The sequence below is a fragment of the Galleria mellonella genome, unplaced genomic scaffold (assembly GCF_026898425.1).
Source record: "Galleria mellonella isolate WM207_F2 unplaced genomic scaffold, CSIRO_AGI_GalMel_v1 utg65, whole genome shotgun sequence".
Lineage (NCBI taxonomy): Eukaryota > Metazoa > Arthropoda > Insecta > Lepidoptera > Pyralidae > Galleria > Galleria mellonella.
The window spans coordinates 5825826-5837213 of NW_026442138.1; the positions used below are offsets into that span (position 1 = coordinate 5825826).

General features: G+C 33.3%; 2 protein-coding genes across 3 annotated transcripts; one reads left to right on the forward strand and one right to left on the reverse strand.

Moving 5' to 3' along the window:
* Positions 1-267: 267 nt before the first annotated feature.
* On the forward strand, positions 268-5077 carry LOC113519907 (rap guanine nucleotide exchange factor 2). The gene is made up of 2 exons (XM_026905133.3): positions 268-549; positions 951-5077. Exon 2 carries the CDS (start codon positions 989-991, stop codon positions 4526-4528), a length of 3540 nt encoding a protein of 1179 aa, XP_026760934.1. The 5' UTR covers positions 268-549; positions 951-988; the 3' UTR covers positions 4529-5077.
* On the reverse strand, positions 5069-11344 carry LOC113519908 (diphthine methyl ester synthase). 2 transcript variants are annotated; one of them, XM_026905134.3, is made up of 5 exons: positions 11101-11344; positions 8264-8446; positions 6947-7118; positions 6259-6390; positions 5069-5321 (listed from the first exon to the last, which is right to left on the reverse strand). In XM_026905134.3, the coding sequence occupies exons 1-5, from the start codon at positions 11233-11235 to the stop codon at positions 5140-5142; spliced, it is 804 nt and encodes a 267-aa protein (XP_026760935.2). In that variant the 5' UTR covers positions 11236-11344; the 3' UTR covers positions 5069-5139. The 2 variants fall into 2 exon arrangements, with proteins under 2 accessions (XP_026760935.2, XP_026760936.2); XM_026905135.3 differs by having other exon boundaries at positions 8264-8471; positions 11101-11237.
* Positions 11345-11388: the final 44 nt, after the last annotated feature.

An 11388-nucleotide genomic window follows, 5' to 3' on the forward strand; every position in this document is an offset into this window, starting at 1 on the left:
TTCACTGCTGGACTTAGGCCTTCCAATATTATATTATGTATTACATCTAAAAATAATAGTAATTTAATATATAAAAAATGTAACATGGTACAGGTTTGAGCGAGATAACAAGATATATTAAACGTCCAAGAAGCAGCAATACATGCGAGCTTGAGTCAAATACAGCATTTAGGGAAGCTATTAGTTTTATACCTAAACTACTACAGACTATAAAAGCGATCCAATATTTAGTACCTGCATAGAGATTCATTCATTCAACAATTGGATATTTGTGTTGTCTATGGTATTATTGGTTTGGTATTTAGCATTTTTGGAAAGTGGTCAAGTGGCTTTCTAATATTTTTTTGTAATTTACGTGATGTTGATGTTGATTTTAATATTGGACTAATAATTTGACATAAAGAATTAAATTGTGACAATTTATTATTGGTGTGGTGAAGTTAGTTGTAATGAAATATTTGTGTCTGAAATAGTAAAATCGTTTTAGAAAGCAACATGGAAGCATTGACAGTTCCGCCATGAATGCAAAATAAATATGAAATTCTGAAGGTTCTTCTATATGTTTATTTGTTCATTGTTTGTATCGCATGCACTAGTTGTTTTTCTTAGCAAAAAATAACAAAAATTATGATGTAATGATGATAACTTCACCTATGCAAGCACTTTTGTTGCACACCTAATTTACGTATGTACTACCTACTCTTAACGAAGGAAAGTCATCTAAATCTGCTGTATGTTTTAGTCCGTAGCTTTTAATTACTTTATTAGACAATATACTATTAGAAGTATCACATAATACTTATAGAAATTGGTAGTATTTTTTTCGAATATTAAGTATTTATTATTCTATGCTCTGTTCCAAAGAACTATTAGATGATCTTTATTTAATCCATTTTCTTATTTTAATTTTATAACATAGAAAAAATCTTTAAAATATGTAATTGTTACAGAAGGTGGATGTCAGTAAGGACACGTTAGAAACTTCACAATGTTGAGAGGTGGGCGTGGAGGCCGTCACAGTCCGGAGCTGTACCCCCATACACTAAAGTGCTCCAACGCAAGTGACACAAGCTCAGCATACAGTGGTAGTGACACAATGACTTCTGTTCACAGCTCACTTGACATGGATATGGAGGTAGACCTATCTGGTCTCCTTGAGTCCATAGTTGATTCAGATGAAGAAGAAGATTTGGAGGAGAGCATGGATAGTCTCATTGTACGTGATGCTGTTCGGGAATGTCTTGAAAAAGACCCAAATGAGAGAACTGATGAAGATGTTGAAATCCTCTTGGAATTTACTCAACACCTAAAAGCTTTTACTAATATGACATTGACTGTTCGGAGAGCATTGTGTGCTGTTATGGTCTTTGCTGTTGTAGAAAAGGCTGGAACTGTTGTTATGAATGATGGAGAAGAACATGACTCATGGTCTGTTCTTATCAATGGACAAGTTGGTATTGAACATTCAAATGGAGAAATTGAGCATCTTAATGTTGGAGACAGTTTTGGAATGGCTGAAGCCACACTTGAAAAATTATACCATAGAGGCATAATGACAACACGTTGTGATGACTGTCAGTTTGTCTGCATTACACAAACTGATTACTATCGTATACTCCACCAAGGGGAAGAAAATATAAAACGGCATGAAAATGAAAATGGTGTAGTTGTATTAGTTACTGAATATAGAGGAATTGCTGGCGAGGCTGGTCATCAACAAGGACATGTTGTAATAAGAGGCACACCAGAACAGCTGATGTTGCAGCTTATAGAAGATAATGTTCGAGATTCTACTTATGTAGAAGATTTCTTATTAACTCACAGAACATTTATAGAAAGCCCATTAGTAGTAGCAAAGCAGCTACTTGCTTGGTTCTCAGAGCCATCAGTTCGTGACAGAGTGACCAGAGTTGTTTTGCTCTGGGTTAATAACCATTTCACAGACTTTGAAACAGATCCAAATATGATGGAGTTTCTAGAGAGTTTTGAAACTGCTTTAGAACATGATAAAATGGAAAGCCAATTGAGACTACTAAACATAGCTTGTTCTGCTAAAGCAAGAACTAGGAGTGTTACTTTATCACGGCCATCAAGAGATGAAGCTTTAAATTTCACAGTTTTTGGTGGTTATGAAAGGGGATATGGAATCTTTATACTAAAAGTAGAAAAACATTCTAAAGCTGAAGAAGTGGGTTTAAAAAGAGGAGATCAAGTAATAGAAGTTAATGGTCAATCTTTTCAGCATGTTAGTCTTGCTAAAGCCATAGAAATAATAACTGGTTCCACTCATTTAAGCATTACTGTAAAGAGCAACTTGTTAGCATTTAAACAAATGCTCTTAATGCCTGAAAACTCTCCAAGGCAGAGAGGTGCTGCTAATATGGTACGGTGGCAAACAGATCCCAGAGCAAGATTATCTACAGCCGAATTATTAAGTGATGATCCCATTATGTTAACAACTGTTTTTCAGTCTCCCACTAAAAAATCTCAGCAACTAAATATAAAAAAAGAGCCGCAAAAAGGATTCATGACCCTAGGACCAAAAAGGAGATTACAAAAAGCATTAATAAAAATGAATATTTTACCTAAAAATATAATTACAGATGGTTTGCACACTGATGATAGCATAATCTCGAATTCAGAATCTTTGAATAAGGCAAACAGTAGTACCTCATTCTATAACTCACATAGTAATCCAGATTTAATATCAATTTGTTATGATGAATATCAATCATCAGACTATCCTGAACATGTATTAAAAGTCTATAGAGGAGATCAAACTTGCAAATATCTTTTAGTACATAAAGAAACTACAGCTAGAGAAGTTGTGATGCTGACTTTACAGGAATTTGGTATAACTGAATCCAGCTCGAATTTTTCTCTGTGTGAAGTATCTGTTGCACAAGGAGGCATTATCAAACAGCATCGTTTACCAGATCAACTTCAAAATCTGGCAGAACGCATAGGACTCAGCTCTCGTTATTATTTAAAAACAAATGGTGTTAGTGAAACTTTAGTACCTGATGAGATGGCCCCAGAACTACTTAGAGAAAGTGTTGTCCATTTTTTGCAATTAAATGCTGTTGAAGTTGCTGTTCAGTTAACTTTACAAGACTTTTGTATTTTTCGGCAAATCGAAAGCACTGAATATGTTGATGATCTATTTGAATTAAAAAGTAGATATGGAACACCTATGTTATCACAGTTTGCTGAACTTGTTAATAAAGAAATGTTTTGGGTTGTGACTGAAGTTGTCAATGAGCAGAATTTAGTTCGGCGGTCAAAAATTGTAAAACAATTTATCAAAGTTGCTCGACATTGTAAAGAATGCAAAAACTTTAATTCTATGTTTGCTATTATATCTGGATTAGGTCATGGTGCTGTATCCAGGTTACGAATGACTTGGGATAAATTACCTACCAAATATTATAAACTATTCACTGATTTACAGATGTTGATGGATCCGTCAAGAAACATGTCAAAATATAGACAGTTGGTAACAACAGAACAAGGTAGGTCACCTGTAATTCCATTTTATCCAGTCGTTAAAAAAGACCTCACATTTATACATCTTGGTAATGATACTAAAGTGGAAGGTATGGTTAACTTTGAGAAGTTGAGAATGATTGCTAAAGAAGTTAGAACACTCACTAATATGTGTAGTTCTCCACATGATCTTCTCACTTTATTAGAATTGGGCAAGCAGCCGCCATCAACTGCTATGGTAGCTTTAAATCAACTTACAACTGGAGGTGTCCAACAAGGTCAAGTCACTGTAAAAAGAAGAAAGAAGTCTTCAAATGTTCCAAACCCAAAAAAGATGTTTGAAGAAGCGCAAATGGTACGAAGGGTTAAGGCTTATTTAAACCGTATGCATGTTGAAACTGATGAGGAACGACTACATGCACTGTCGCTTGAATGCGAGGGAGCTGGGCCGGCCCCTGTCATGCCTCGCCGTCGACATCCATCACCTTCTTTATCTACGACAAGTAGCGCTTCATCTGCCAGTGAAAGTAAAAAAAGCTTTGCAGGAAATAAATTCGGTGCTGCATCACCTCAAGCTGTAAGAAAATTACTAGCATTATCAGAGCCAGCAAAAACTAGACCCCATCAACCTAGACCGCCACCGCCGGGACCTTCGCCGTGTTCGCACCGACGTGATGGTCCAGGCCCAGGCATATGCTGTCCACGAACAGCACATGAAAGGTCTCATTCAGATACACCTACACCTTTACCTGTAGATTTATCTGCTGAGAGTAGTAGTGTGACATCATTAGTAAACTTGCCATTGCGTAAGACTGGTTCAGCTACATCGAGTGACAGTGGACATGGCTCATGTACAGCGGCAAGTTGCGTGCGTCCTGTGCCACCGCCGCGCATGCCGCAGCCCTATTCGCTCGCTGCACAAGTAGCTCGGCTCGAGCGCCTTAGTCGGGCTCATTCTCACGAGGGTGTCACTCGTCCTTATGAGTTTTACCACGACACTCCAGACGACGATGACGATGATCAGCAAGTATCTGCCGTTTAAATTTTAATACTCTGTCTATTTAAACAATTCACTGTTCTGTAATCTCATTAAGGATAGAAGGCACAGTTTTATAAATTTCTAATATTATTATTAAAATCATGTATCTACCCTTTACAACTAAGTCTAAAGACTGTATAATTAAGGTAATCCTAGTGTTATATAATGTAAACTTTCATGATAAGCTATGCCTCTGTTAATTAATTATTGTTATAATGTGACCCACCATTTACCAGTTTTGTCTAGAGATGTTCGATGTATACCAATTGTGATCTAGAGTATCCAATTTTGGTATCTCTACATTCCGTTTTTTGTAAAATATTAAAATATTTTTCATTATTTATATTTGTGAAACTTAGACCAAATAATAATGAATGTACCTTTAAATATAAATTTATATTTCAATGATTAAAATATTTTATGTTGTAGTATTTTGTGGTAGCTCTATGGACCAACAATGAGTTTGAATGTTATTTCGCGATAGCAGCTCGAATTCTTAAGTTTTTATAATTATGTATTTTGATTGTAAATAAAATAATAACATACTTCATAGACATTTATTGATTTTACAGAAATGCTTCATTATTTAAGTGAATATCAACAATGCAAATATATTATCTGAAATGAGCTAGGTAATCTAGTTCAAGCGGATGTAGATTGGGGGCGGGAATCACCAAGCTGTGCAGCGGCGGGCCGAGGTCGCACTGTTGCATTTCACGTAATGACTTTACTGCTATTGTTTGATCAGGCGCACCGACTCTTGACAGTCCTACGGCTATGGTATCCATGGTAATCCCTGTGTGATGAAGTGTGTTAATTAACATATTTTAAATATTGACTGTACTGCTCTCGTATTTAAAAAATAAATGTGTAATTGAAATTTTTAAGCACATTATTTAGGAATTATTTATTGTATAGAAAAAAAAATGCACAAACTTATTTCAAAAATACAAATTATGACATTTATATTACATCCTTTTAATATTAAAGTCTACCATCGTAGTTCTTTTAAATAAGTTTTGTATAAACATCATGCCGCCTTGTTTCCCAGCAACCAGTCATATTCCATTATTAGGTTTATTCAGTTATTGAAACTCATGACTAGGTACTGCTAAACAAGAAAAAACATTGAACTTATATCTTAATATATTTTCAATTACATTAATATATATAATTAATAGTTTTCATAAGTACCTAGTCAACAGCTCCTTGTGTAATATAAAAATATTCATACTTTTCCATAGATTCACAGTTATTTGGTAAGTTCGATCACTTTGTAAACGACTGAGCCTATGCACATTATAGTGAAGACTGTCGTTTCACTATGTAGCTCCCAATGTGAATACTAGAAACTGCGCTTGTTACATCTATTCCTCTAAATAAGTCGCAATCTAATTTATTGATAGATACGTTTTCCCTACCTCATGCATGAGAAAACTAAACTGCAATATCTAGTGTCTTCTTTTTGTACATGGGACACTGAAAACTTACTTATTGATAGATTTGCTTGCCACTTGTCTAAATATTTCGTAATTACATTTTATAAGTACTAACAACAGTTCTGACTATAATGTAGCTAATAAACCAATAAAAAAAATATATAGATCGATTGAGAAATCCACTAAAAAGTTTCTCAATAAATCTACAAATTTTTTTAGACTAAAAATCTTAAGGAAAAATTTAATATTTCTGTTCCCTCCAATTGGTATTTATTACATTATAAAGATGCTAACCGGTATCAGGCTTCCTTTTGATTATTTGTACCAGCTGTGATGCTGCTTCTTTAACAGACATGAACTTGGGATCCATATATTGACGAACTTTTTTTGTTAAAGACTCTTCAGTTGGTTCTTTCACTTTAATATCTAAAAATATATTAATTGGTAAAGTGATTTGGTAATTGAATATTATTATGTATTTATAACGTAGTAATTAAAATTTTTGATCTGAGAATAATTAAGATTATTTTTAAAACACATTCTTAAGTTTAATCCATGACTGGTAATGTCAATTCTGTTCTATTAGTTATATATATATATATATATATATATATATATATATATATATATATATATATTTCCACAGAAATGTAAAGCTACTAAGATTTGCTTTTTTAAAAAAATACTATTAATAATAGAACAGAATAGGCATAATAAATTTAAGCATTGTCTTTTAGACCATTCATTACGAAATTAACATAAATGCATTTCACAAGATTTTTTTGTTTTCCGTATATGTAGCTCTACTACGTCTAATATGAATGTTGATTTACTATCCGCAATCATATCATATTCGCATTGAATGGACTAAAAGCATGAAATTGTCTTCGGATTGTAAATAATGACGTATATAGGTCGCACTATATGTAGGCATTAATTCCTATATATTGGCACAATTAGATATTATGTAAAAGTCACTTGCCCAATAAACAAAGAGTATGTAAATTTCTTGAAAAATTTTGAACAATCTTGTCGTAAAAACTATCTGGTTTCCATGTTTCTGTCCAATAGGGAATTGAAATGGTTTCACCAAAATTGTAGAGCTGCAAACCGCAGCAACTAACTGCATTTATAATAGATGCATTGTGAACTATCTGGAAAGAGCAATAACCATTGTATTGTAAATGTTGTTGAGCTATTATGTAGCACATTTTCGTTTTAATTGAAATGTCTCATAATTTAATGACAAATATTATAATAAATTGTAAATCTCTCCATTTTTTATTTTACACCTCATTGATATTGAGAATTCCAATAACTTCACTCGCATTTAAACAGCTAGCTTTACTAGCTCTTTTCAATTAATTTAAAAATAGGTGGTTCTCAATTTGGTTGTATTTTTTTTTATGTTTATTACCCCAAAATTACGTCAGTTGTAAACCGATTTAGAAAATTCTTCTTTTTTTGTCTGAAAAGATATACTTACAGATTGGTCCCATGGAAATTTTATTAAAATCGGTTCAGTAGTTTAGTTTTTAAATCATAATAACTAGTTTTGTCACATTTGAAGGAAGTCTCAGTATACTCGAATGCGGTATTAATAATTGATGATACATACATACAAAATTTTACATATATAAACAAAGATATATATATATACGAAATATACTTTATTATACATGAAGACGAGAATAACAGATAACTGCTCAGCTAAAGTATAAAAGTGAACAAACTTTTTTTTAATGTTAGTTTAAACGATGGTATCAGTGAGCGTATTCCAGAGCCGTGAAGAATGTGATACAGTACGAAGGGATAAGAGATTTGAAGAGTATCTCGGGAACGCAAGTTAAGATCGTGAGTTTGAAAAAGATACTGCGATTTTGCTGCTTAAGTATTTTTTTTAATGGATGATAATGGAATGGTAACTCCACCTGCGGTAACGGTATGCGCTGGCGGAGCACCAGTGAGGAATGATAGGTGAGGATGAAAGGCAGGTCAGTTAGTCCATCGTGATGATGGTGACCACTTGGAATTCAGCATGATGGTTTCTAGGGAGGGACCACGGGGAGGTCAACCTGTTAGGTTGTTGGAATATTGTTAACAATGGGACTGGTGGTCCGCATTACTAACAATCCCTCCCCCCTGTGCTTAATTATTTAGGGGACTGTAGGTTTCAAAGAGAAGAGGCCTAGATTTTTGCGTTGACGAATGAGAAGCCAATTAAGACGATATATATACATATATATATATATATATATACATATATATATATATATACATATATATATATATAACTTACCTGTGTTTTGACTTCAAATTGTTTTGCACGTAACAGCATGTCTGTATGTGTTGTAGCACCAAGCGGGTCTCCAACCACCAGTAGTGCTACATCCTTATTTTTAGCCTCCTTTAGTATATTGTCTATATTACTTTCACATAATTCCCGGTCTGCAATTATCAAAGGCCTTCCATAGAACTCTTCCTGAAGATAATTTAAATACATCTTACTACAATTGTAATTTTTTATAGATGTTTGTGCATGGGAGATATTTAAGAAAAATTTAAACGAGGGCTCTTAATAAAACCAATAGAAACATATATATATATATATATATATAATTTTGTATGTCTGTACGTTTGTACTGCCGTCATGCAAAAACTACTGTATCAAATTATAGGCGGTTTTCACCGTATGGCGGTATTCCTGAAGGTCTAACTAAAATCGTTATGTAATATATGTTATATACACCATCTAGAAGTGGTCTATTTAATTGGTTTTCCTACTTCTGAAATCCATGCATACAAAGTAGGGCGTAAAAAATAATTTATACCTATTCAAATTGAATTATAACTTAATAATTCTTTATTAAAAAAATCATCATTTCAACGAAATTATAGACGGAAGATAACATTATTGTCACTAACAAACAAGAAATATAAATACTTTAACCATTTTACCTAGTAAAAAATAGTACATTACTGAATTAAATAGATCAATAAAATTATTTTTTTTAATAAAATCGGCATAATTTAATTTGTTAATCAATTTAAATAGTAAAACATTGATAATAATGGTGTATTCATGTACACTATTATTATCGTATGCTTTACTATTATGAAGACTTTTTAATAATAAATTATTTATATTTTAAGTTTGCCGTTTGCCACTATGTCACAACGCTATTGTGTGTACTACTCAGTAGTTTTTATAGACAGGCTCACCTACTGGGTCCTCCACCTTGTCCTAGTAATGCTGTCACTGTTTGTTCAGAGACAGCTTATTTTACATAATAATTTGTAATTAAGGATCATATCTGAGCTTACCATGAAATGTTTTCTGAAATTTTGGAGCCAAGCAAAACACAAAGTGAATGTTAAAATTACATAATACTTACCGTTTAAAAATATGAAAATATTATTCCTTGGGACTTTTATGGTAGGAGTTTTGACGATTTTTAACGAAATGTTAAGCTCCACTTACTAGCCCGATTTAGGTGTGAACAAAAACACGAAATTGAATCTGAAACTTAGGAATTTCATTTCATGGTAGGCCCCCTGATATCCATGTATTTCTATTACACATCCATCACCTGTTTATGTTCAAGTATGTTATAAAAAACGGTAATAAATGTTTATTGAAGATTCATTGTCCTACCATCATAATATCTATTAGATCAAGGAAAGGCTAGTAATATACTTTGTCAAGTTGACCATGATGATGATGATACCATGATAGGCTAAATGATGTGCTTTACCTTTTATACTCACCTGTCATCCCTCACTGGTTCCCCACTAGTGTACCTACCAATAGAACAAAGGGTGGTTACCATTCCATTAATTTTAGCTGTTAAGTGTCCACTCTTGCCATGTTGTCTTGGCATAGAATAGGCCCCCTTCTTTTCTCATGAATGTTATAAGAAGCAACTAAGAGAGGGTGAGGGATGGGCAGCAGCATCCTTCTTAAAACATCATCAAAGCCTAACTTCCAATCCACCTGTCAAGCATTGCAACTATTTGCAAACCCCAAAAGGGGGAGGCTTATGTTCAGCAGTGGAAAGTTAAAGGCTTATATAATGATGATAATGATATTGATAAGGGAAGTTTTGCCATTAGTTGCCACACTTGGCAGATGGGTTAACAACCACAGTTAGGCTTTTACAAATGTTTTAAGGACACTGCTGCCCATTCCTTTACCATTAAATTCCTTTAGTCATCTCTTACGACATTCACTGAAAAGGAAGGAATGATATATTTGCTGGGACCACTCAGCTAAGCCCTAGTATAGCCCAATAAACTCTGTCCACTTCTTCGGTATGAATTCATAACTATTTTTTTCAATGTGTAACCATTTGATTATATACATTTGATTTTTGTATGTCACTGTTAGCAAGATGAAAGCTCTAGTAACCACTTTTGTCTAACTACTAACGTCAACACTAACGTCTTTCAGTACTATCTTCCCTCTCAATAAATTTTTAATGGTTCAGAAAAATATTCTTTGCCTATAAGAAACATATATTCTTTATACTTCTTAGTATAAATATAATACAATGATATAATTATATGCAGAGTTGAATTAAATGAAAATGATAAAATATACATTACTATCATACTAGCTTTTATAATAAGTGATAATGAAATGGTAATCCCACCCGCACTATCGGTATACACAGGCGGGGCACGAGTGAAAGATGATAGATGATGATGAAGCAGGTCAGTTAACCCATCGTGACAAATTCAACAAGAATTGTTCACAATGGTTTCCAGGGGGAACCATGTTGACGTCGGCCTAATAGAACATATTGCTAGTAATGGGGCTGTCAAACCCCATTGGTAACAATCCCTTTTCCCCCCTGTGTGACTGGGTTATATTCACAAAGAAGTCTATGACCTTCTCCATCCTATGTAGTACGTGTAAATCAAATTTCATAGTGATAGGTTAAGTCATTAAAGCGCTATAAGGAAATAAACTCTGAAATATATAGTACTAGTAGGATAGTTTAAGTTTTACTCTTCTTGACGCGTAGTTTTTTCCTCAGATAAAAATTATGACTCGAGTAAGCAAAAATAACCAAAGATAATATTTGTTAAATTGTATTATATATCAAATTATTAAATTAAAAACAATAAAATTACCAATGCTTCTTTTCCAACAGTTAAGATGGAAGTATATGCTTCCAATAGAACTTTATCACATTTCCTAACAATTTCCAAACCCTTAACTGTAATATCTTTCGCATCACCTAAACCCAATCCTATTAAGTAGAACATTATTAATTATAAACAAAGAAAAAAATTCTAACTAGGTTTATAAAGTAAAACACGAAAGATAACCGGGAACACATGGAAATTTAAAATAAATCATCAAAATGACAGAAGAGCAGTGCTGCCAATTTAAAATTTTGAAGCATATAATTCTGCTAA